The sequence below is a fragment of the Lipophrys pholis genome (assembly GCF_963383615.2).
Source record: "Lipophrys pholis genome assembly, chromosome: 18".
Taxonomy (NCBI): Eukaryota; Metazoa; Chordata; class Actinopteri; order Blenniiformes; family Blenniidae; genus Lipophrys; species Lipophrys pholis.
The window spans coordinates 14,848,815-14,876,212 of NC_137646.1; the positions used below are offsets into that span (position 1 = coordinate 14,848,815).

The window sequence follows — 27,398 nt, forward strand, 5'->3', positions numbered from 1 at the left end:
AAAATTGAAAGTATGGTACAACAACAGTGAATCCATGAGGAAAACAGGCAATGTTAGAGATCTATCCAACAGATTCCCCCATAGTGCAAACACAACCCGGAAAAGCAGTAAGCATCTGTGCATCCTTATTCTACATTGTTTAGTTGAGTCTCACAGTACTGATCGTTGAGGTGAGAAAGTCACCAATCCACCATCGTCTCAAATTTGGCCTGTTTGCCACAGCCTGCAAGGGTCAGCTTCTGGTCCGCCACAGTTGTGTTTCCTTTGCCCTATTTAGACGACTTTCATGACTCTTTCTCACGTCAGATGAGATCTGTGGGCCCCGCCAGCTCTGCTTCCAACATCACTGCAATGTTCAGCAGGACGCCTGTGTCGACGTGGATGTGTGATGTTTTCAATGCACTGCAAGAAAATATCAACCATGGGCATGGCTGCTGGGTCTGTGAGCACATTTAACCTATGGCAGAATCACATTTTATTCATGTTTGCACCTACGTGAATGATTTTTGTTTGGTTTTAGCATTTTCATAAGAACTACATTTAGGATTGATGCGCTGATGGTGAAAATGTTGATATTTTTCACGTAAATGATCATTCACAGCTTTTATGTAGTGTTTTGTTGGTTCTAGTTTATATTGGATAGATTTATTGCCAAATGTTCGTAGTTTTCGATCATTTTTTCTGTTAGACAAGATTTTGGTTCGTCGCCTCCTTGTGCATGTGTGTAGATTTGTACACTCCAGTGTTCCTGATGATCATTTGTAACACACTTTCTTTGCATTTTCTTTTTTGAAAGGTGCTTCACAAATGAAGATTGTTTTTAAGGGATCGAACAATGACAGTTTTCTGTGCACGGTTCCATAACCTGTCAGTTTAGCTACGGTTATAAGACTTGTATGAAATCAGCTGCTGCTGTTTCTGCTGAACTGAACTCATTAAGTGTATAGTCTGATAAGTTCAATTAGCTTCTTTTTCCCCACCATGAAGCACTTTGAAATACAATTGGTACACCATGTGCGGTATGAATAAAGCTGACTTGGCCGTGTTGTAGTAGACACATGTTACCATGTGAAGGAAAAGTTTGTGAGGGGTAGACGATATAACTGTGCTCCTGTTTGATTGATTAAAGTTGTACCCGATACATGCCCGAGCAACGGAGCACAAAGCACATGCGTGTCGGTGCACTTGTGCGTCGGTGCGTCGTGTCTTTTCAGTCTGGCACACAGCGCCGAGGACATGTCAGGGTGTGTATTTTTGGTCTCTTCTGAGCCTTCGGGTGTTGATGTGTGTTTTTTCCTCAGCACTGTTTGGACTGTCAGTCACAGCTGTCAAACACATCCCCATCTGAACGGCGGGCTGAGTTCACACTCTCTCAATCAGCCCCCCGTTGCGAGCGCATGTGTTGACGTGTGTTAAGGCACATTTGTGTGTTAGCATGTGTGGGTGGGTGGTCGATCCTCTATTCATAGCAACTGCCATCCCCTCCCTGTCACCAATACCTCATGTGTCAAGCTACCTGTCAGAGCGAAATGAGAGCACCCCCTCTGCTTCCCCCGCCACACTCCATCCAGAGGTTAATTTTATGCTATTACCAAAGCAGCGGTGCTTTTCAGATAGTATCCAGGTGTGTGTTTGGCTTGAATGGACATGTTACGGGATTAGGGATGCACAACGGTATTGGCACAACATCGTAATCTGTTGACAACATTTTTAATTTTTTTAACATCGGCATGGTTGTATGCTGATTTACATTTTTTGGATACAACCACCGTGAGAGATGCTAGGCCCTCAGGGTAAAACAAAGAGCGACATCCTCACGTGATGTGCGTCTCTTGCGTGTCCACATGGTTTTCGTTTTCTCGTATGGAAAAGCGCTGCACCTGAAAAGAGGTTTCCCTTCAACCGCAACACTTTTGAACAGGACTGAGCAGTCCGTAGCGTCAATCTGCCCACTGCCCTGAGAACCGAGCTTGCTGGTAACAAGTGTAAAGCAGTTCTACTTTAATCACGTGTAGCATCGCCAGTGTGTGAGACGCGAAAGGCTTTAGCATGTAGCATGGCTTGGAGTGCTGCATCTGATTGGACAAACATGCCTGCTACTAATCATTTCAGTGAAATGCATTTTTGAAAACATTTGAGGTGACAAATACACTGAAGTTGCTAAATCTGCCCTCGTTTTGGTTCAGCTGCAGCGAGCTTAGGCGGAACTTTTACGAAAGTTTCGTCTTCGACTTCTGCTCCCCACACCTCGGTTGCATAAAACTGGGTTGGCTTACGCTTCATGCAAATGAGCTGAGCTGAGCTTCTCATTGACAGTGAATGGAATGCAGGAAATTGATGGATCAGTGGACACGTGATTTTGATGCGCCAGCGCATCTGTCACGTTTGGATTAAATCGGTATTGGTAATTGGTAATATTTTGTTTTAGAAATATTGTGATATTGGCACATGTCCAATGTCATGCATCCCTATTACAGATACTCCTTACTCTTTGGTGGAGTGGTTCTCAGTTTTAAATACAATTAATTAAATAAACAACAAAAAGGTGGTTTATCGTATTTAAAGAATTTTGTTTTTTTAGCAGGCGATGCTGAATTACTTGGGGTCGGGGTCTTTTATTCCTTTTTTGAATTTTGATTGAATAACCAGCTGCTGTCGAAGGATCTATTTATGTTTTTGTTAATATTTCAGAAAGCACTACAGGACAGCTAATGTTGAGGGTGTGGTCACTTTTTGTAGTCTTCTTGGTTTAAAGTCAAGCTGGAAATAAAAGAGAAATTGCACTACAGTTGTGGTTTTCGTCTGGTTAGCTCTGGCATTTTTGAACAGAAAAAAAAAAAAAAAGAATAAGTAAACAACTAGCTTTTTGAACAATGGTCATGATGTTATGGAACTTCTTACAAAAATGCTGCTTAAATGTGTTTGTGGGATTATTGTGGTGATGTTTTCCCTGCTGAGAGCTCACTGCACTTTAGTTTGGGTCTCCACACCACACCAGAGTTTGGCCTACACTGCCAAAGATCTGCCTAATTTAATCTGTCTTCCAATTTGTTGTCTTTAAAAAAATATTCAATATAAATCTTTGGTTAATGCCGCATCTCCAGCACACCTCAGTTTGTTTGGAGGCGCAATAATAAGTGCCTGTCCATGTCCTTCACAGTTTAACAACTTTTAAACTATAAGAGCAGCAGATGAGAACAGTTTGTGACTTTGTATCAAGGTGCAGTGAGGATATTGTTTGTTTGGTACTTTAAAAGTAAGTGCAAGTGTCATCTGAAAAACGTTTACATTTTTATCAGATTTCTTACTTCTAAATGGTAACAAACCTGTGGGTTAACTTGCAAATACCAGAAACTAACTCAGCTGGATTCTCCATTTTTTTGTTGTAACCTGCTACATTTTAATTTCAGAGCTCCTTCCCCGTGTCTCATTTTCTGTGCAGGAAGACTTTTCCTCCTGCAGAGAGGTTGAACTTTCTAATACTGAAGCACTTTGACATTAAGTGTCACTATGAATGAAAGTGACAAGCTTTTTTTTTTTTTTTTATATCGAGAGTAAGGTAGAAGTGATGGCTTTAAAGAAATCTTGCAGCTAAAAAAAATAAATAAATGTAAAGTTAGTAAAGTAAAGGAAATGATGTGTAGTGGTGTTTAACTCCACTACCTAATGAATCTGATCATGAACTGAAACATCACATTCGTGAAGTACATTCAAATGTGTCAGATGTGATCATTGCAATGATCTGATTACTCTCGTTATCGGATGTCTCTCTTCTACTGTCGGCCATCTCTGGTCCCGACTTGACAATTATTTTAGTATATTTTCAGTTGTTTGTGTCCCAGTGGTGCTCACTGCGTTGTGTGTGAACGAGGCCTGAGGGGAGGCTTGTTGTGGAGTTTGATTCTCTTCCTGTGTCGTATCTGCTGCTGGTTAGAGGTGTCGATTTTTTTTTTCTTTTTCTTTTTTTCTTTTCTTTATTTTTTTAATAAGCCAAGACAGAAATATGGTCTGTCACCCCCTGGCTGCTCTTGTGTTCAGCCTCTGAGAAATTAAAGTGTCAGTCTGGTGTCAAGATCTGAATATTTGTGGCCATCTGTGTGCGCTTCGAAGCAGCCCGAATGACAGAAAATGCTTTTGGAGATTATTAAACAAACAAACTATAGTGACATTATTAGAACAAAGTGCTATTAGTTATAAATATCTTAAGATTTGTTATCTTACTTAGACTAAGTGTACCTGCATATATGAAGCACAGTGAATAACACTATTCAGGATATTTCAATCATAACAGTTTAATGCCCACATACTCCCCCTAACATCCAAGGCATTTTATTTCCCTCTCTAAATATTGCCTTTGGCAGCATAAAGGAGCTTTTAACAATCTTCCCATGGCTTTCTGGCTACAGTTTTGCTCCAAACAGCACTGAAAACGACTCATTTGGCGAACCTAATTTATCACTGTAAAGCAGAAGCTGACAGTTTTTGCAAAGTAGCATCAAAATGGAAATCTCGGCCTCAGAACTTTTACGCCGCGCGCCCCTCTCACTGCTTCAGATTAATGCATGCGTTAAGCAAAACAAAAAGGTGACGTGCGACTGCAGCTTTCCAGATTTTCTGGTGTTTTGTCTAAAACCTTCAGCCAGCAGCATCAGCGTCTCATCTGGTTTCTGCTAAGATGTTCATCTGCAAGGGCCAGTATGGAAAAATGAAATACGGACTTCAGAAAATAGTAGGAGTTGTACTCTGTAGTTAAATTCCATTCTCTTCCTGGGTAGTATCTGCTTCTGGTTAGAGGTGTTGTTGTTTTTTTTCCGGAAGCCACAACAGAAATATGTTGAACTGTTAAAAGTACACTGGAAACCTCATTATAAATAGTAACTTAGTGTGGACATATTCTCTTTCGTTGCATTTAATCATATATTCCTGCCTCAATTAACTTGGATGATAAATAAAAACACAATCTAGTCACAGTGAAATAAAGGTGCACTGAATTTAAGGTTTTAAATGTATTTTGATACCTTCCTAGGATGTTACATGTACGTAGATCAATTAGCAGAAAATCATAAAAAGGTCTTTACAGACACTACTGTTCTGTTAAGAGTTGTATAAAGCTGAGTGATGAGCTATGAACCATTCACCCATCCTTTTAAACAGCTTTGTCCCAAATGAGGGCGAACAAAATAAGTAGTTTTGTACAAAGGCGGGGCGAGCTGGGACTAGCAACCAATTGTGTACAGTGTACTGTTGGTCCTGGACCACGGAGGTGGGTACCTGGCGGGGATTTCTGTCTTGTTATGGCTCAACTAAAACAGCACACTTTGATAAATGGACATTAAATACATTTCAATTGACATTTTTCTTATGTGTTTTGTAACTTCATCTCAACAGAATTGGAATGATTATAACGTCAAGTTTCTCATCATACACTTATTTCTGTTTCCAGTGGTACGAGATGATGATGATGATGATGATGATGATGATAGTGAGTAGTACAAAGGAAGAATAACATAGTATCTTGAACACAACTTATCCTCAGGCCTCGTGCGCAAAAGGAAAATAGTAGAAATATTTTGCTTGAAGGACTCAGTCATCTGGCAACTTGGCAAGGAACAGAAAAAGTTACAATGCAAAGTTGTTCAAAATTAAATTGCCAAATGGAAGAAATGTAAACTATTCAATCAACGATTCAATGTAGACCTGCAATTACTAATTAACCAGTTGAATGGCACACGTGAATGAGCCTATCGATTGGTCATTTTTAAGCCAGAATGCAAATTCCAGCTAATTTTCAGTATTTTATTGTCCCTTTAACTCTTCATAATAAGTACTTACATTTTAATGCCACATTTTATGAAATGGATTAATACCCGAGTCTCCAGTTCTGACTGAACTGGAGCTCCAAACTCCGTTTTAGTGTGGACTAGCTGACTTGACACACTGCAGATGCATCGTACGGCGCGCTTGTGCAGCTCTACCTTTTGTGGTTTTCCTGTGCTGGCTCTTTTTCTCTTGTTGGTGTTTGTGTCTTGAGCAGATGTTTACTAAAAAACTCGGTGGAGGTGAGTGGAAATTTGGAGGGTGGCTTTTCACAGAACTTGCTCACCAGACTTTTTTTTTTTCTATTTTTTTCTTCTTCAGTGCATCAGGACAGTTGAGAATAGTTACTTATTCTCAATACGTGCCGGCATGCAATAAAAACAGAACCACTCTAATTTTGTATTTTAAGCTGTTATGGCAGTTAAACCAGCGATAGTGAGTAAATGCAGCCGTGACAAATCAGTGCAAGACTCCTTCACCTTCCTTTTCTCTATATATCCTCCTCTAAATCCTCAAGTTTTATCTCTTCTCCCTCTTTCCACCATGCACCACCCTCTCCTCCTGGCCTCGCCTCACATTTAATCTCACCCTCCACTTTTCCTGCAGTATGCCATCCTCGCTGGGTGAGGTTTAGAAGCAGGAGGAGGGGATGGAGCGAAGAGAGCTGTCTGGAATCCATTAGCCAGTTGAGGCATCAGTGTTTCACTGTGGGAACCTTATTGATTGCCCTCCTTTATAATTATTCCACCTCCATTCCCTCCTTCTAGCTCTTGCACCAATCATGCTTTCAACCTCCCGCTCCCTCCCCCCCCATACCCTTTATCCCCATGTTGCCTCTTTCAATTCCTTTTTTCCCCAGCTATTTTCATCCTGCTTTTTTGTGGTATCATTGTTGCTTTTTTTCTTTCCCCCACAGTGTGTCTGTGTCCCAGAACTCCAAACCAGTTGCGCGACACATCATCTCTGTGTTTATCGATGCCGTGTGAGATGTATTGGCATGCAAAGTTAACACGTCCTACACAGGGAGAAAATCTGGACCGCTCACTCTGAATCCTTGTCGGCACACGAGAAAGCCTCGGTAGTCTTACCTTCACATGCATCGAGTTGCCAACCATGCGCCAGAAACCTGTCGTTATCGTGACTGAATACACCGTTTCCTTACCGGGTCCTTGGGACCATCATTGGTGCGGCCCGAGGCATTGCCCGCCTCAAAATTAGATTTGCGTGTGTCAAAAGACTAATAAGTCACTTTTACAGGGTTACAAGTGTTAATCCAAGCGGGTCATATATGATTGTACACATGCTGGGAATGATTTGAATCATTGCAAATTGTATGGGTTGATGTAGAGCTGCATCATTTTTTTTTCAACCTCCCAAAACATTTGCATTTGATATCTTTTATCCATTTAATAATGCGTTTTCTATTGGCACTGTGAAGCCCTGCCTGGAATGAGCTTTAAGCAATCATTTAAAAACATTTTACTACATGATATAGCTTTCACACTTGGCATGCAACCCGTTAGACGAAGCTGCCCCGGCCCGTCAGCGACCCTCAGATAAAACATCGCCACTTTGAAGGCGACTGCAAGGTTGACTTGTGATGGAGGACAGAGGAGGGAGGTAAATGTGGTTGACAAGGACCTTGTGGTGAAGAAGAACAGCTGTCTGGGTGTCTATGCAGCCAATATTTCACTCATATTTGTCCTTAAAAATAGATATATGTGTGGCCCAGCAATGATCTATAGACTTATAGTTTTACTAGGTTTTGGTGTCTGGACTTTAAAATCATGTCGTCATTCAGTAAGGTGTCGCATAAATAATGATTACGCAAAAGGAGTGTTCAAATGTGAAAGAGTCACCATGTGTAGTTTTGTTTTTCACATTCACAAAAGACTTGAATCACTTCCAAAGTGCAATTCCATGACCAGCATCACAAAGGGTGGGCCTCACATTGGAAATAAAACAGGTTTGTTTTTTTGTTTTTTCTTCAAGCCACCTTCTAGTTCTCGATTCCTCTCTTTTAGCAGCTGTGTTCCGAAAGATTTCACGCAACTTCTATCTTAATCATCGCTGCGATAATTTGCTCCGACGCCGTAATTCCCCCCCGAATGCAAATCTGAACCATATTGGACAGACTGCGAGCTGTACTTTCTCCTTTGTGCTCTGTGTGCGGATGATGCGTAGCTGTAGGCTGCAGCCGGGCTAGCGTGCCAATAACTGACAGGCTGCCAAAGGCTCGCAGGTGGAATTCACACTTGAATAAAGACCTCTGCGTGTGCCATAACGAGAGCTGTAATTTGACTGTATGAGACTAATAAGACTGTAATTATTTGGTTCATAGGGCATGTGCTGCGTGCTTCATGACAAACACATGTGCTGGTAAAATCCAGAGATGAAAGAGAACCTGCAGAAAGGAGGAGGCAGGAGGTTTTTTTATTGATTTTTATTTTTTATTTTTACTTTTGCGGATTGAAGTTCAGTCGTCGGTTATCCGCAGTGCTATTTAGGAGAATTTTTTGGGGCATCACTTGAGGACATGGACATATTTAGCAGAATATTCAGTTAATTTGTTTCTGATATAGCTGGAAAGCTCAAATAAGTTGACATTTTTCTTATCTTAAGTGTGTTTGCTCATATTTTTTCTAGCCTTTCTATGTAAATGTATTTTGTTGCTTCACCTTTGCAAATGTAGTGCTCTGTTGTATCCTTTCTTTAACGCTTGCAACCCGACTGTATTGTGTTTAACCACTAAAAAAGAAGTCGACTATGAAAGCGCTCTCCTCAGCCCTGATATGTTGCAAGCTTTCTGTAAGTGTGGTGTTGGTCGTGGTTTCCTCGCTGTGTGCGATCTGTGACTAAGAGTATTCAGATATGACTCAATCTCAGTTTGCCAACTCATCATGCTCAGTTGTACCTCAACTCGGCGGTCACCCTTTTTCTTTTGTCGACTTCAGCTCTATGATTCAGGAAAGGGATGATTAATTGAAGGGCAGTATCATGTCACAACTTGACCCTGAGGGGGAAACGCTATGATGTTTACGCTTAAAGGGTGAAATGAGAGTGAAGTGAGTCAGAAGGTTGGCCATGAAGCACTGGGTACACTCGGACGTTCCAGAGCAAAGTTGACGAGCTTCCGAAGTGTCACGTTGGAGAAATCATTCATTTATTCATTTGTAAAGCAAGTGAACGAGGGCTGAATACCAAACTTTGATCGAAATGATTCAGTTGATGCGACGCAAGTGTAACTTACCAGAATGACCTGGTAACTAGTGTCGGGTCGAGGTTTTGGTTCCCGGCCTTGTTTGCAACAATATCGAAATGGTAGTGTAAAGGCACAGGTGTAAGAATGGTGTGATGATACTTTAACTGCACTTATAGTTTTATAAAATGAGTCAAAATGTCAACACTGAAGAGATGATTATAAGGTTCCGGTACATGAAGCCATCTAGATTATTAAAAGAACTATCATCAGTAAAGTATAAATGTTATGAATAATATCTAAAAGGTCCCAGAGAAAAATAGAATTGAGTGAATGACTTCTCATGTCATGAACAAAGTCAGAATTTAGAGAATAACAATGAAGTCCCATCACTTCCGGAGGTTTAGGCATTGAGGTTGGAAGTACCGCAAAGCAGATACCGCCACAACACAAGGGGGCGTCGAAGGATCTTTCACCAAACCATATGAAAGTAGTCGGTCGTGTTTATTTTCCGGTAATTTGAAGAGTTTGTTTAAATATCTAGAATTATAGTGTTGATTTCCAGGATTAAAGCTGGAGTGTCCGAAACTATATTTTGAAATGATGCCCAAAGTGACGTAGTAGTATCATGAGTCACAATATTGAAAGTAAAGTGGGAAAGCCGAGTATAATGTTGGAATGAAGAATTGTTGGAATGAAAATGCGTGATGCACAAATTGTAACATTTTAATATCTTGATAAAACCCAACAGCTTAGAATAGATGTGACATGTATGGTTTTATGACGTGAAAAAAATTGACAGTATGTACAGATTCACAGGAGTGAAATATAAATACCATTCCGTAAAAGTGTCACATATAAAAAGAATCTTTGGAAATAATCAAGAAGCTGAAAAATGTTTGATAATTTAGCAGATTCTGACTCTTGTCTTTCTCCTTTCAAAACCTGTAATTTTACACATGCCTGCTTTGTACACTGGTGAACGCTCGCACAAGAGATTAAAGGAATCAGCCTTCCTATTAAGTGCGATTCACACCTCCCAAAGCTGGAGCTGTAAATAACTGTGGCTTGAAATTAGTGCAGTCCCACCTCATTATTAGTATTCACCCTGTTAAATCTCAGCGGTATCGAGCCTTCAGATTGCTGCACGTTTCTTTAGACTGAGTGAAACTTGCTCTAGGCTCCTATGCACCGCTGATCTGGAGGCACCGTTGGAAAAATATCAAGTCGGATGCACTTCTAGTTCATATTCATGTTCCCACACATGAAGCCTAAAAGTTATTCCTGTTTTCTTTCTTTTTCTTTCTTTTTTTTTTATAATTTTTTCCGAATTTTAGAAAGTCAAACAACGAGGACACACCTACAACATATTTATATTCAAACCAATTTGAACACCTTATTTTTGAGTTTTTACAGCTTTTGTTGTGCGAGTTGTTGCTTTTTCTACAGTTGCACCCACATTTGATTGTAACGGTAAGAAGAATGACTATTAAAACTAATGCGGCAAGCTGTTTGCACACGATTTGCCATTTATTTTGACGCTCTCTAGTCGGGCACGGGTGAGTATAAAGTTCAGTGTGTACACCTGCTTAAATCTGAGCACACTGCCTCCACGCGCTGTCAAGGCCGCAACGCACCTCGCGCGCGCGCGTGTATGTATGTATGTGTGTGTGTGTGTGTGTGTATGTGTGTGTATGCGAGTGTACATGCACCACTTTGCACTGCAGTGTTTACTCTGTGTGTTTGTGGTTGATAACCAGCCCACTCATGTTTTTCTTGTCACTTTGTGTCTTTGCAGGAAGTTCGGGGAGCGCCCTCAGCCACAGCGCCTAACAAGGTGAGTAACACACACACGCATACACGCGTGCGCCCTTGACTCTGTGTTTTTCTTTCCTAGTAGTATCTGTACGTCTGCTCCGACGTGTACTGTTGAGGCTTTCTTGTGAGTCATTATTAAGGAAGCTCCCGTTTTAATAGATACACCCATGGTGGATGAATTAATGCATTAAATTCTATTGTTGGAAAACCGAGGAGTCTGGTTTTTTTTGGTGGGGGGGGTCAGACACGGGACCTCAAAATTAACAATACACCTATAATGACCATAGCTGCTTGGCTGGAGTTGTGCTGACAAGCCACCATTAAATCTTCAGGTTTTTCTGTGCAATGTTGGCCGTTTTTTTCCACTTGTCCACCAAGTGTTATCTGTGGACCGCTGCTGTATTACTTCACTGTTGTCCTGCAAGTGACTGTTTTAGTAGACACGTCTCCGGGGACATTTTTTTAATGCGCTTGTGCAGAAACAAAACTTATTTCTCGCAGCCGTGGGTTGTGGAGAAACAAACCAGAGATGCTATAAATCACCTTTTCCGAGAACGTGCGGTCTAACCGTGCGCACGGTGCAGCTGTGAGTAGCCACGCTGCAAGTTTCTGATTATTCCTTTCCTCCCGTGCTTGCTTCAAGTCTCTTGGAGGACCGTTTTGGAAGAGCACAGAACGTTGATGGATGTTGTGGCTTACTTATGGAGGTTTATGTACGAGTTCGAGGCCAAATGGATGTGTGTGTGTTGTGTGCACTTGTTTGCCTGTTGGTTCTTTGTGTTTGTTACTTGGAAGAGGCATGGGGTTGCCTGTGTGTGCTTGTGTGCTCAGGCTTTGCACGTGGTGCTCAGCGGGGAAAATGAGGGGTTGCGTACTGCCTGGAACAGCCAAGCTCGGTTTTGGGAGAAAAAAAAAGAGGCCCCACCACCTTTTGATGTGTCCCCCTCTTCATTCATGTGCTGCCAATCCGCTGGCTTGCAGTGGCCCTTCGATTCGTCTGGTGGGTTTTAGAAGGCCAGAAATATGATAGACACAAAACACTTTTCACCCGGCAGCCTGCAGGCACTACACAGACCTCCTCTAGTTTCTGCTGTGTGGATGTGGTTGTACCCCTGTGTGCTTTATGATGTCCTGCTCTTAGTATTGGTTCATAAATCTACCACAGTGTCCTCAGGTCTGCAGGTTTACTCACAACCACTGCCCCCCCCCCCCCCCCCCCCCCCCCCACCCCCACCGTGAGCAGCTAAAGCTTCACGATCTTTAGGAGTACAAGAGGGGATTTTTAGGACGGCGAAAGCTCCGAGTCCTGCAGGGCCCCACTGACAGGAAGGCTACTCAAGTGGAAATACAATGCATGACAATGCAACCATACAGATCTCCGATTCAGACAAGATACACTTTGCTTGTGGTGTGAAAAGGCGTGCACATACTACTTTGTAGACAGTGTGCCACATACCTACCACAATGCTTTGTGCATCACTAAATGCAACACAATGTATTTTTGGGCAGGATTTGTACCTTTTAAAATGTCACTGACAAACATAGAAAGGAGGAATTCTCAGGTTATGCGCTTCAGATATGAGGAATTGTTCAGACGCAGTGCTTCTAAAGCCAGTCACGTCTGTTTTTGCCCTACTTACAGCTCTACGGTACGTGTTTTGTTCAGATTTCCAAAAGTGTACAGAGATCAGGTTGTCAATTGAACTCGGATTGATTGTTTGGTGCTCACCCGGAAGCGGAATCCTAGTTACTTGTTTTGTCAATACAAACTTACTTTACAAATATTTTTAAACCAGCAGTCCGGGAGAGGCCGCTGCAGCCAGGTGCACCACCACCACGTTTCCTCATGTTCCCTATTGACTTCTTATTTTCTCAGGGGTTTTTTTTGTGTCTGTGTCTGTGTCTGTGTCTGTGTGTGTGTCTGTGTGTGTGTCTGTGTCTGTGTCTGTGTCTGTGTCTGTGTCTGTGTCTGTGTCTGTGTCTGTGTCTGTGTGTGTGTGTGTGTGTGTGTGTGGTGGGTTCTCATGTGAATATCTGTCATCAGATTGCTTAATGTGCCATTCAGCTCTCACCACATGCAAATTAGAAATGTTTGTTTTCATCCACCTCAGCCATTGTTGACGCTGTAGGCCGTTTGACAAGTGTCGCGACGACAAGATGAGAGGAGATATTCTGCCTGTATCGTTGTGAGGAACACGACGGGGCTGAGAGCTAGTGCAAGCTGTTGCAAGAACCCCGTCGTTCGAAGCAATTTTCGAGACTTCCAAAGGGTTTTCTGGAGGTCAGACATCAAACACCGATTCAGGCATTCGTCTAGAGGTGGATTTTCAAATGGAGCGTACGCTTAAACGGAGGCTGAGCAGCCTAAAGTGGCTGATTGTTAAAGTTTTAACCCAAGCTCGACACGACAAACGTGTGTAATCTACCTTTTGCGATGCACAAGGGCGTGTGCTAACTGCAGTCTGATCATCTTAATTGAGCGATGTCACAGTGCGCGTGTGTATTAGCATTCCCGTCCGCTCTTTGTGCGGGTGTGCTTGAGCGTGTGTGTGCGTTCACAGGGGGTCTTGTGACAGCCTCGCTCTGCTGTAGACGCCGTGGCAGATGTATTGGACAGATGCCTGTCTGCCCCATTGCATCTTTAGCCCCGCTAACAGCACTGCCCACCCCCCACCCTCTCTCTCTCTGTCTCTCTCTCTCTCTCTCTCTCTCTCTCTCTCTCGCTCTCTCTCTCTCTCTCTCACCCACCTTCCCGCACACTCACAACCCTTTTTTGTAAATCTGTCTGGCACATTTTCGTCTCAGCACCTAATACATTTCCTTTCTGTCTTATCTGTTCCGTTTCTCTCTCACGCAGGCTCTCTTCCCTTTTACGCGTTTCGACCTCTCACACTGGTTTATCTTCTTTTACCGGCACTTTGTTGATTGTCCATGGGCCCGTTTTCTCAATCTAGGAAAAAAAAACAACAACAACGAAAAGACGGTGGTACGCCTGCTTGTCTGCTTTTCATCTGTAGTTTGTATTTAGAGAATCTGTATTGGAAAAGTTACATTTTGCCTCTTCTTAACTGGTTATTGTTTTTGTATTAAATGAGGCAGCGAGATGTTTTAACTCTGTGTCTGCACGCTACTCGTACACAGGAAGTTCAGCTGTGCACTGGTCACTGTCTCCCTCACTTCTCCTTCCCTCTTCAAGCTCTCAAAAAGAGAGTGACTTTCTGTCCTTAGCTGTGTGTTTCACTTTGTGTAAGAGATAAGTGATTACTCAGATGTCCCCGGTATCTGCCTCAGCGTCGCTGACCCCCTTCAGTTCCTCTACGTTTTAGGCTGCGCTCACATGTGTGGTGCAGTTCCCCGATCTGAACCAAACCAGGAAACAAAGGTTATTTTTTTCTATTTTTGCATGTGTTGTTGGATACCACATATAAATGCGGGTCGTTTATCAGATGAAAACAGTATTGACAAAAGGTGTCAATTGATGGTTTTGTAGTTTGAATTCATGTGTGCAGGCATTAGGTTTGAGAGTGATTTCTGCCTTGTACTCATTTAAGGTGCCTATTAACCTGTCAGTGTTTTTCATTAATGCAACTTTGTTTTTTAATGTATATGTTGATTTCAACCTGGTATTAAACAGGCCATGGGGCAACAGTTTTAAACATAGCAAAGTTGTGTGTTTTAATGTATTTTTATAATTTTATCAGACTGCGCTCTGTGCTGGGCTACATGCACTTTTTGTGATTATTGTGGTTATTTTACCTCACTGAGAACTTGCAGATATTTTGAAGAAGAAAAAAAAAAACGAGTCCAACGGCAGCACACATTTCTCCATGGTGCAAACCATCAAAGAGCTGTTGCATCAAGTCCACAGACTTAGCCTCAGAAAAACCACATAAACTGATAAAAGCTGGGACATTTTTCTTTGACTTGTATTTCTCCTTCATGGTTTGGCTCATGTTTGAGCTGCGTTAAAGGGTTTATGATAAGGGTTTTGACTAACCACCCACCGGAGGATACATCAGATAGTATAGGTTGACTTTTGGGACGTTGTTGTCTTGCCCTTGTTTATGTACAGTTATTACTCACATCCTGTGTTGGGTTTATTTAGATCGTTCACGCCAGTGTCTCTTGAAAGGGCACCTACTGCTTGGAAACAGTCTCGTAGCCTTTTTTAAGACGTGCGACTTTACTTGTTTGAGGCACATGGCAGTTCAGATGATGGCATTTAAACTTTCATAAATGAACCACACTAACGGAGCCATGTTGGCTTGGCGGGTGTGAAATCTTGGTTCTCACCTCAGTCAAATCAATGTGTGGTATGTTGAAGCAGGAAGACAACAAAACTGTTGCATATAGATCAGAAGCAGTGGTTTGCAACCTTGAGAGCGGGACCTGTTTTAATGGCTTCAGCAACCCCACAAACAGTTCACTTCACAGTAACGGTTCTGAATGGACTCTTATCTATTTGATTAACGATGATAGAAAAATCCTACATTCGTTTGTCATATTAACAGATTAGATTAAAGAGACAGGTCTTCTGCATAACACATAGAAACGTGTTGCTTTAATTAATCTGAAATGTTTTTGTTCGCCGTTGTTGGAAGACGTTCTCCTCTCCAGTCTTTTGTTGCTCCCAGGAGTGGAGGCGATGAATTTCAAGTACTCGCATTACTGCATTTTAGAAGCCAATAGTTTTAGTGTTCACTAAAGCAAATACCTGCATAGATCTACGTTTCAGACTGTCACTTTTATTTATCATTGGCTTTTTCCTATGCTGTGCTGAATGAATTGCCCCCTGTTGACAATGCAACAGTGAATATGTGGATTTGTTCTTTTTTTTTTTGTCAGAAGAGTGCTTTTGATATATAAAAGTTTTAGCAACAATTCCTTTACTTGTATTTGTGTACAATTTGAGAAAACGCCTATTCGGGAATAGCTGTCAATTTTATGGTTGTGTCTGCGTTATGTCAAGAATATACAAATGCTGAGGAGACAAATAGGCTGTGGTACACACTCTCTCACTACAAATAGTCCTTTTTATTCCAACATCAGCTCTGTCGCTGTTATGAAATCCTGGTTAAATGAGATCTCCAAGCTGAAGAGCTCCTCGGGCTGCAACACAACATCAGATGAAGTTATTCGGATGTTTTACGCACATCACTCCAAAATTGGTTCTGACATATTTGGTAGTTTTCTAAACTTGGTTTCCGCACTTGGAAACTTTGTGGTTTTTAACAATGCTTGGCTTCACAGCACAAGTTTCCATTGGATGGGTTTGTGTTACTTTGTTCGATCACAGGGTATTGTGTTTCATTTGCCCGTTGTCACATTTGTTATCAGTTTAGAGGTCATTTCAGGGAGCTTTGGTGTGAATATCGGTGCGTCAGAGGCTGCTGCTGATGACAGTACAGGAAGAACCGCTGCCAGTGAAGGTTTGATATCATGCCAAAGCATTTTTGTTCCTGATGGGGAATGGTCTCTCCTCAACCCAGCCACAGTGGTCTGGAAGAGTTTGGTGAGCATCGCAGCAGTGTTAACCACAAGCTGTGGCTCTTGCACGTAACCTCCCCACCACCCGTGTTTGATTCTGGAGTCATGAAATAACTGTGTAGCAATGTGTGTGATCAAACCATTTCCTTGATTATAGGGGCGACCCTGAATGTGGGACATGGTTGATTGTGGATTCTCATAGAAGTGCTCCTTCTGACTTCCTCTTCTGTTAAAAAAAGAGAAGAATTTGGTGTTGTTAATCTTGATGTTCTTTGAATGCAATGCTAAAAGCATTGTGCGGGTGTTTTACTGGCTGTTGAACATTTAGGCCCTGCTTGCTCAACGGGTTTGAGTCAAAACGGAAAACTTTCCCTGCATTATGGATGTCTGTTTACTCGACAACGGTGCTCAGAGCCACTGAAACTTTTTAAAAGCGCTTCGACATGTGCACCATGGCTGTAGTAAATAGTTCGTCTTCACATACGCGAGTGGATAAACAATGATAATGATGGAGAACAACAATGGCGGCCTCCAGAGTGTCTTGATTTCTAGTCCATATTCTCCTGGGACTTGGTAGTTTTGTAGTTGACGGTCACCCGAATGCGTGTGCGTGTGTTTTCATTACAAAACCAACCAACAGCGCCAACTAGTGCTGACTACATGGTTTTCAGCCTTTCTGCCATTTCTGTGTTAAAGGACAAAATGTTGACATCTAAACACGAAACTTTACTGAAACAAAAAAGGCGAAAACAACGTTTTCACTTCAAACGTTGTCATATAAGCGTGGCCTTAAGCCGATAGTTATACCTGGCAAAAGAAGATACTTAATAGCTGATTTGTTTTGTAATTTCCGACTGTCGAGCCTTCGTGGCGTTGTGCAGGGTGTAATGAGCAGGGTCATTCAACACGTCTACCTCCAGGGTTTTTATTGGTATAAGTGGTAAATGTCAGCCTGGCGGAGTCACGTCTTCCAAACATAATAATGCACCCGCAAGTGTTTTCAATAGAAACACGACCAAGGAGCTGGAAGATTCTTTTGAAAATTCATTTAAAAATAACCCTGAACTGGTAAGTCGCAGCTTGTGTTCGTCTGTGGTAAGGAGATTTGTCTGCTCTTTACTGAGATCGGTAGACACTCTGCGTTAACCCCGCTGTGTTTGGTTGCAACTCGGTTGGGGAAGGGGATTAAGAGGCAGACAGTCTGTTGTGATTTGAAGATGGGTAGAACGATCACGCAAAACGTTTCCTGCTGAAATGCTGATACATCATGGGTTGTTTCATGAATCTTTTTAACAGATGCGTTTCTGTGTGAAAATAGTCAAGGAAGCAACAAAAACACGGACACAACCAGCTTTTTCCGGAAAACCTCTGAAGGTGGCTGGCATTTCAGACCCTCCTACAGGATTACAGTGGTCATGAAACTCGGCTCAGTTATTTCTAACGTCTAAGGTCTAAAACACAAGTGACCAAACAACAAGTACACTAAAGACGCTACAATAATAAAAGCCAAAATGTCAACTCATGGTGGGACTTGATTACATTTTTTTTTTTTTAAATCAATTATGTATTAATTATTGTCGTAGATGAATGAATCAATAAATAGAATTGCTTATGTTTATAGAATGTTTATTCTTTTTTTTTTTTTTATTCGAGCAATTATGTATTGATTAAATATATCGCCAAGGAAAAATCTAATGTTGGCTCAGTGCTCGCCGCTACATAGTTAGTACCTAAACATTTTTTGATGTATTTGTGATGCAATTGCAAATTCATTGTGCTCACAATCATGGTCTTATCCAGGATTTCATACCACAGTTTGCTAAGCTGAAATTTGAACTGAATAAAATAACTTATTGTGCATCCTTTGATATTTGTAATGCCGTAACTGGAGTTTGCAAAAGCGGCATTTAAAAGCAAAAAAAAAAAAGAAAAAAAAAGAAATCACCCTTGGTAACACACATGAGCTACAGATTAAGCTGTTGGAATAAAAAGAGGCGTCTACTTTTACCGTCTGTGAATGAGATAGTGGAAAATATGAGGGGATTGATTCCAGGAATCTAAAAGTGTCAGTGTCACATCTGTGATATCATCCTTCCTGTACAAGCAGCGGGTCACAGAGGTGTGACACGAGCCCCACAGGTCTGACATCAGCAGGCTGAGACTCGATGTAATCAATCAGAGCAGTGACTGCAGGGGTCTCTCTGTGGATCGGTGTGTCTGTGTCTGGTTATCACGCCGGGGAGTGTATTGTTCACTTCCTAGTCAAGTCCTTCAATGCAGTTGCATCTGTCTAATTGAATTGTCATAATCAAGCTGCAACTCCATTTGTATTATGCGCCTTGTTCCTGGCTTGACATCATTTACTCCATGTGGCGTTTCAATTGCATCAGACTGCTTCAAACGGGCTAAATGGATTCACAGGTTTGAAATTCAACAATCGGTCCATCAAAGCTTTTTAGTTGTTTAGTTGAATCAGTGAATAATTTTTGATTATAAGTCAAAAGGTGGCGCACACATGTGATCCTGACCTTTTAGGATGATTATTAAAGTCTGTTATTTCCTTTCCTGTGAGGGGAGGATGCACTTTCTGGCAGTCATGCTAAACTCTGCCTAACATTTCTATCTGAAAGTAAATAGTGAGTATTTATAAGCTCACACAAAAAGTCTGTAATTGTAACTGAACAAGTAGTATTGTAAAGTAACTCATACATCCCAACACCTGAGTTGATTTCTGACTGTTTTGGCTTGATTTCCAAAGCTTCGTCACACTCTTCTCTACCACCACTTTACTGTCTCTGATCTCTTTCAGATAGCATAAAATCTACTCGTGCCTGTGTGCACAATTAATTGACTCTTGTGCATTACTCGGAAAACCCACCACCATCTGTCCCACATTCCTCTGCTGAGCACCATGCCTGCTCATCACCTCCATTCACTCCACTACAATGGTATTTTCAGAAAATAATGCATGAATAAGTGTGATTAAGCTTTGATGCGAATCTGAAGTCTTCATATCTCATTGCAGAACAAAGAAGAAATCTGTTACTGTCTATTATAAATGGATAAACCTGTGAGCCTTCCCAGTGCCCCCCCCCCCCCCCCCCTTCCTCTTTCTCCTTCCCCCCCTCCTCCTCTCATAACAAAGACCCCGTCTAGCCCGAGCGTGCGGCCCAGTATTGCGTGGCAGAGTGGAGCTTGGAGTGGGAAGCCCTCTGTGCGCCCCGGCGTGTCAGGTGTCACCGACATCTGTGCATGTGCACGGATCAGATCAGTCATCGGATCACTCTCCATGTGTCTTAATTGTGCATCCGAGCTTGATCTTTCACCTCCAAGTTCCTCATGAGCTGTAGTGGTCTCCCAGATGATAAAATGTTTGGTTTTTGTGTAGAGGAGTCGTAGTGGAGGGGGGCTGACGGAGGTAATGAGAGCACAGTTCTTGCAACATTTTTGAGATGAGGAGTCTTTGCTGGTGAGCTCAGCTCTGTTGTTTTTTGGGTTTTTTTTCAACTCGGCTGTTTTTTTGGTGTTTTTTTTTTTTTCTCTCCTCCTTTTTCATCTTCTTTTCCTCCCTCGTGTTCCCCTCCCCGTGCTCCTCACTGTCCCTCTGAGTCGGTCATTAACGGTTCAGCCCACCCCCGTCTCAAATGGACCCAGCTGAGGGAGAACATAGCGTTTTGGCTAGCAGCTTGTGCAGGCTCTGAGGCTTTCCAGAGGTCACTCAGAGTATACCGTATGTGTGTCTGTGTGTTCTCATTACATATTTTACACTTGCGCCTTCACCCCCCCCCCCCCCCACCGTTCCTTCTACATGAAAGCTTTTAAAACCTGCTCGATAATCCTCAATGACCCCGATATCAACTCGAGAAGCTCCCAGAGCTTCAGCTTTAGGTTTCGCCACACCCGATATCAACTAACCTCCTCTGCCTGGTCGCTAAATGGCCTGCTAATGACTCTCTCCCTCTGTGCTCTCTCCCTCTTTATGTCGTCCTTGCAGAGAAGCGATGAGGAATTACCTGAAGGAGCGAGGTGACCAAACTGTCATGATCCTGCATGCAAAAGTTGCACAGAAATCCTATGGCAATGAGAAAAGGTGAGTTGAGTATAAATGTATTTGTTGGTGTGCATCATATATAAATGTCTCTTTGGGCCCTGACAAACCCTGAAAGTTTGAGTGTTTACAACATTAAAATAAGATCTTCCGGGACCTTTAAAACAGATTGACCGATTTTAACACCACAAATGTTAATGTACTTAATCCTACAGAGAACAGTAATCTAGAATCCGTTCAACAGCACAGACTTGAGATTTCGCAACTGTTTTAATGAACAATTTCTTTTCAGGATTATAATCTGTAGCTCTATTTGCCACCCCTGTATGTAATCACCAAATACAATTGTGTTTCTAGTTTTGTTGAATTAGTTGAAGAACTTTTCAATGTAGAGTCAGGGAACCTTGCTTATCGATTACACCCCACCCCCACAAATATGATGCAGTTTTGTACAAAGTGGGTATCAGTAGAACAAACCCGAAACACATTTACCTCACACTAATCACATAAAAAGTCAGTAATCTCATGTAGATTATAGTCAAAGTGTTTGGGAAAAGAAGGTGCTGTAAAGTCCCAAAGACGTTCGAAATAATCCGTAGTCCCAAATAGGAAACTAAAGATCCACCCACAGCCAGTGTGTTGTTTTGGGCTGTGTATTGATGTTTCTGTACTTTGGATACCTTCTTTTCCCGTTCTCCATGTTGCTTCATCTCCCTGCTATGTTTCTTAGTAGGTGGAGGTCTCGGGGTCTGGTCTATTCTGCTCTGCAATCTGTTGTAACCTCCACTGGGATTGACAATCCTGCGGTATTCACAGAAGCCACTGACCTCATACATATCCAGCACGTTTAAGACAATTGACGTGAACTAACATCTAATAAATGACTCGGGAGAGGATGCTGCTATCGGTAGTAGTTGTTTTGATTAGATTTACATAAAGACTAACGCGAGGACATCTAGATCTTACCAACCTTTTATATTGTCTATTCCATCCTTACAGAATTGACAGCTGTTAGTCTTCATCTCATATTGGATAAATGTGCAAATTGATTATTATTATTATTATTATTATGAATATTAAATGTCTTGCCAGTGTATCTATGATCTATGATAAATTTAGACTGCTCTCATATAGCACAGTTTAGAATGCCCCAAGAAGTGGCGTGAGCATCATATATATATATATATATATATATATATATATACACCCAACATCTTGACCTTTATTCACAAATGAAAAGTAGACTCCTTTATGGGCATGTAGATCACATTGCTAGTGGAGATGGAAAACACACTCTGAGCTGAGTGGGTACCTTGACCTCCTCTGACCTCCCATATCTGCAGAGGTCGGAGGAGGAAATGAGCGGCGACCTCTCGCTTCAGGCCACGTTCAGGTGAAGGCTGCTAAGAGCCTGAGAGGAAACGGGGCCCGGATGAGGGGGAGTCGGGGGCAACAGGGAGACAGGGGAGTCTCGAGGGGTGAACGCTCAGAGCACACACAGTGGGAGGGTTCAAAGACCAGACCTATCAGTTCCCAGAGAGTCACAGGAAATGCTTTATTGTAGTTTCTGTAGTTTCTGCATCAGGCGATCACAGACGAGAACATTTTACCCTCTTGACTCTAGCCTCTTTCTCCTAAACATTTCCTGTAACCCTCCTCTCACCTTCCTACCTCTTGCTTTCAAGCTTTTTCATAGCTTGTATCTTTCTTCCGTCTCCTACTGTTGCTCATTTGGAAACTCGTCGAACCCCCCCCCCCCACCCGCCTGTTTTTCTGGCTGAGTCGCAGCTCTGCTTGCGATCTCATCAGGGCTATCTCTTAGTAAATCAGCTGTTGCCCGCCAACTCCAAGACACCTCTGAGAGTTGGAACACAACAGAAGAGAAAAAGAAGCAGAGACGCTGGGACGGAGACAGATTCCTCAGACAGTTTTCAGGCATCTTGTCCAGTTAAAGTAACACCGGCAAGACGATTTGTGTAGCAAGACGAGCCAATCATGCGGTGCTCTCACATCAGCGCCCTTGAACAAGATCAGCTGTAATGTTGCTGATTCATGACGGGAATGTCTTGGAGATAAAAGGAATTAGTCTGTTAAGTAGGTCCCAAGGGGGTGCTTGATATACGATCTACTCCCACCAACGTGTACACATCAACATCCCGAGTCTGCAAATCACATGTTCATGTTTTGCACCTTTGATTGTGTCTTTCTGTGCGGTAGCGCGACAGCCCGAGAAAACCCTGAAAGTGGGCGCGTGGAGAATGTCAATGCACCGTCTTCCTTGTCTGCGCTTTTTATAGGAGGTGAAAGTAGACAAACACCCACAGAGGCAGACACTGGTGTTGCGAAACCGTTCGCTTTCCAGTCACACACTGACGCACGCACATTTATCTGAAGCGTGCCGGTTCAAAAAGACTGCGTTCCACTTTCCAACAATGTTGTTGAAGGTCGCCTCTTGACAACAGTGACTGTATTTCTACTGGAGTGGACCAGGCCTACTTAGGAACTTTCGGGATAGGAAGAAAGATGAGTTTTCATTCAAAGTGGTGGTTTATATATCAGAACAGATCATTTTTGCGTTGGACAGGTCGTGGTAACATCTGCGAAATGAAGTTTGACAGTCTTGAGACAGAAAGAAGGCTTAGAATGATTGGACATCTCTGCATGCTGCAGCAGGTCTTTGACTGGTTTTGAACCCGGTGCAGGTCTGCCCTCTTCTGGTCAGAATCAAGAGATGCACAGGGTTTTTCTTTCTATTTCTTATGGCTTCTTATATTTTTGCAATTTGTCCGTTTTTTCAATTGTCGTTTTGATATTATAGCCACGTGAAAAGTCAATAATATGCTACTTTTCTTTAAATAAAGCTGTCATCACACATTCGATTTTCTCTGGAACCTTAAAGATATTGTAGTTTTTTTATTTACTGTTGCAAATTTAAATAAAGAAATAGAAAAAAAATGGAATAAGTCCAGTTATTTTAATTGAATGCATTATGTTCATTCATTCAGTGACGGGCATTGATACAAAATATGGACAAGAACCTGTTTATGTGCATTGAAGAGTGTCATATCTCATTAGAAAAGCCTAAACTACTCCAGATAAGTCAAAAAGACAGCATAACAAATTTGGTAGGACTATGTACAATTTAATTATTTTTAAATGACCATCTAATTTACTCTTGCAAATATCCTGGAATTTTTGTCATATTCACGCCAATCAGTTTTAGAATATATCTTCCACGGACTGTGTAGTGAACACATGTCATGTAAGAATCCACATCCAACAAATGTGTGTGTCTGTGTGTGTGTGTAGGTTCTTCTGCCCTCCTCCCTGTGTGTACCTGATGGGCAGCGGCTGGAAGAAAAAGAAGGAGCAGATGGAGCGGGACGGCTGCTCTGAGCAGGAGTCGCAGCCCTGCGCCTTCATCGGCATCGGCAACAGCGACCAAGAAATGCAGCAGCTCAACTTAGAGGGAAAGGTGTGAAATGCAGGGTTCAAATATATTAAGAGCATTTGTACGCCATGTATTTGGCGTGATATATTTGTTTGAGGAAAAGCTTTCTGGTCTGTGTCCTAATACTGTTGTCGTCCATTCCTCATCACCACCAGAACTATTGCACAGCCAAAACCTTGTACATATCTGACTCTGACAAGAGAAAGCACTTCATGTTGTCCGTCAAGATGTTCTACGGCAACAGCGCGGACATTGGCGTCTTCCTCAGCAAGAGGATCAAAGTCATCTCCAAGCCCTCCAAAAAGAAGCAGTCCCTCAAAAATGCAGACTGTGAGTTTCACACGTGACTGACGTTGTCTTCTGACTTGTATTTCTGGATGAGGTCCTCATTTATTCTGTGTTTAGGCTTCATATGGTAACAATAGCAAACGCACCAAGCTTCACAAGTGTTTATGTGGGTGGTATCTTCAGTTGGTGCACGCTTTTCTGCTGTTTGATTATTTTTTTTCAATTTTTCCGGGGAAATTGGATTGAAGATTTACTGATATTTAAACCTGAATATCTGTAAAAGATCAACAAGACAGTGAAAAACTAAACTGGATGGTTGGGCTAATGCAGATACCAGCCACATTCATATTTCAGCTTAAGGCAAATTACATCACAAATCTACCGAATGCACGAGTCTGTCTGAGCTCCTGGTAAACCTTTTTCTTCCTTGTCCTGATCTCAAAGCCTATATTTTTCATCAATTAAATGTAAAGGAGATGTGAAAGGTTGGGGAGAAGTGTTAAAAATGTTACTGTTTAATTTCTTTATTTGCATTATTGTTCATGTGAACATTTTATCCCCTTTGTTGTTAGTACCATTTCTCACCACTAGAGGGAAGTGTAGCTGTTTTGAGTCTTTCTGAGCACCTGTTTTATGTCCCCTGTTTCTGGCCTCTTCCATGTAACTTGTCACGGCTCCCATCAGACTGTAAACACAGCTGACCTGAGAGCAACTTCTCTTTTTGGGCGCTGCTTACATAACCGACTGTGTCTGTCCTGTTCTCGTCTCCACGCACAGTGTGCATTGCATCAGGAACCAAGGTGGCATTGTTCAACCGGCTGCGGTCTCAAACAGTCAGTACACGTTATCTCCACGTGGAGGGCGGCAACTTCCACGCCAGCTCCCAGCAGTGGGGCGCCTTTTACATCCACCTGCGTGAGTATCAACAGGAGTGCAAAGTCGTCTGATCAGAGAGAGAGGAGTCAGACAGCTTCTTCCTTCTCTCTCTTGTAACCCCCACGCTGCTGTGTAGTAATTACACATCTGACTCATCACACACAAAGCCAACATTGATTGACAGCGCGTGGGGGTCGAGTCGTATGAAAAAACAAACAAAAAAAACAGCCGAGCTCGTGGGCTGCCGGCCGTGGCGTTCACTCCCTGTGCTCTGTGTTCGCAGTGGATGACGAGGAGTCGGAAGGAGAAGAGTTCACTGTGAGAGACGGTTACATCCACTACGGCCAGACGGTCAAGCTGGTCTGCTCCGTCACCGGCATGGCGCTGCCCAGACTGGTAATGTCCCTCCTTGAGGATTACAGGAGTCAAACTTTATTGAGGGAGACTGATTAAGAACATGAAATGGGAAATAGTCGCACACGAGGACACTTTAAAGCAGGGGTGTCAAACAAAAGGCCCATGGCCCAAAATCGGACCACCAAGAAATGGTATCATTCTCTCATTTATCTTCTATTAATATACTTTCCCTTAGCAAATTTCATAGTATATTTTACATTTGGAGGATAATAGAATGAGTTCAACACCTGAAGGTTTCAGGCTGGTGTCAATCCCTCAGAGTGAGTCAAACACAGAGAACTCAATGTCAATGTGCTCACAAGAAGAATCCAAGAATCCCAGTAATGTCATTGCACCAGACATCCAGCCTGCGCTTCTTTAAATATGTACATTGGCTAGTTTTAGAGATATCCAGTTCTCATAACAAACTTTTATACATATGATAAGATGTCCCCGTGTCCCGATCTGAATCTTTCTTACTGAGTCATATCTGAAATGATGTCATCGGGTTTCTGAGCTGCTGTGTTGTAGGGAAACGGTGGATGAACCTGATTTAAGGAGAAAATATATCTGGTTCACTGTCAACAGTTTTTCAAGCTGTTGCAATCCTCATGTTCATTGATTCCAAAGAGAAATGATCCAGTGGCTTTTCTGTAATTCATCCCTTCTGGTTTCTTTGTTCTCTCTCAAGATCATCCGGAAGGTGGACAAGCAGACGGCGCTGCTGGACGCCGACGACCCCGTCTCCCAGCTCCACAAGTGTGCCTTCTACCTGAAGGACACAGAGCGCATGTACCTGTGCCTTTCCCAAGAAAGGATCATCCAGTTTCAAGTCAGTGCCCTCCCATCTCTCGCCGTCAGCCCCGAGCTGACATCCTCACTCAGTCTGTTACCCTGGTCGTCTGTTTGCGTCGGGAAGCCTCACGTCTCCTCCTCTCCCCCCTCACGCCAGGCCACTCCATGCCCAAAGGAACCAAACAAGGAGATGATCAACGACGGCGCTTCCTGGACAATCATCAGCACAGACAAGGCCGAATACACTTTCTACGAGGGCATGGGCCCCGTCCACTCGCCTGTCACCCCCGTGCCTGTGGTAGAGAGCTTACAGGTATGCAGGGGAGTCGCTTTCAGCCTTGTTCCTCTCTCTCTCTCTCTCTCTCTCTCTCTCTCTCTCTCTCTCTCTCTCTCGGCGTGGGATTTGTCCTTTAGTTTGACTGTTGGCTGCCGTGTTTGCTCGCAGCTTAACGGCGGTGGGGACGTCGCCATGCTGGAGCTGACAGGACAGAACTTCACTCCAAATCTGCGGGTCTGGTTCGGAGACGTTGAGGCGGAGACTATGTACAGGTAATGCTCGATTTTCCTATCAATGCAGTGAAAGTGTAATCGTTCCTTTCAAGAGCTTTGATGAGCCTTTAGATGTTACTCACACTTAGTGACCGACTTTGATATTCAGGGTGGGTCTAAATGCACAAAAGTATTTTCTCTGATGTAATAGATTACATTGCCGTCCATCTTGGCCGTGGAGCTTGCACAGGGATTATTTTGTTTGGAGTTGGCCGAAGTTCTGCAGTGCTGCACTATCGCGGAATCTTTCCTTCCACGTCTTTCTTTTGTCACGGAGCGTTTATGTGTTGATCAGTGCCGCCGAACAAACATTGACCACAGTGAGTGTTCACAGTCTCCTCCGCACCACCTCGGTGCACAACTGCAAAATGACTCAAGTGCTTGAACTACCTGGCCTTTAGGAACGAAGCACAACTACTGGGATTTTTCAAAAACTACAACTAAACAGCCAATTGTAGCGAGATCTGTCCTCACGGCTTAAAACCCACCGTTTCTCTTCGGCCTTCAACATCACGTGACCTGTTGACTTTTCATTCTATACTATTGACTGCGTTTGTTTTATGGTGACGTCTGTATCTTTTGTCTATATTGTCTAAATGTGTGAAGCGTGCATTTTCATGTCTTCTTTATTCTTTGCACGGCACTTTGGTCCACTGTGGTGTTTTTAAATGTGC

At 42.7% G+C, this 27,398-nt stretch overlaps 1 protein-coding gene across 1 annotated transcript in view; it reads left to right on the forward strand.

The window, feature by feature from the left end:
* The window catches only part of rbpjb (recombination signal binding protein for immunoglobulin kappa J region b), a 52,578-nt gene that overhangs the window by 23,301 nt on the left and 1,879 nt on the right, over nucleotides 1-27,398 (forward strand). The window contains exons 2-10 of the mRNA XM_080486616.1: nucleotides 10,815-10,853; nucleotides 20,316-20,411; nucleotides 23,679-23,844; nucleotides 23,976-24,150; nucleotides 24,886-25,023; nucleotides 25,268-25,380; nucleotides 26,072-26,212; nucleotides 26,333-26,488; nucleotides 26,621-26,724. Coding sequence (XP_080342742.1) covers nucleotides 10,815-10,853; nucleotides 20,316-20,411; nucleotides 23,679-23,844; nucleotides 23,976-24,150; nucleotides 24,886-25,023; nucleotides 25,268-25,380; nucleotides 26,072-26,212; nucleotides 26,333-26,488; nucleotides 26,621-26,724 — 1,128 coding nt within the window. The remainder of the gene's footprint in view (nucleotides 1-10,814; nucleotides 10,854-20,315; nucleotides 20,412-23,678; nucleotides 23,845-23,975; nucleotides 24,151-24,885; nucleotides 25,024-25,267; nucleotides 25,381-26,071; nucleotides 26,213-26,332; nucleotides 26,489-26,620; nucleotides 26,725-27,398) is intronic.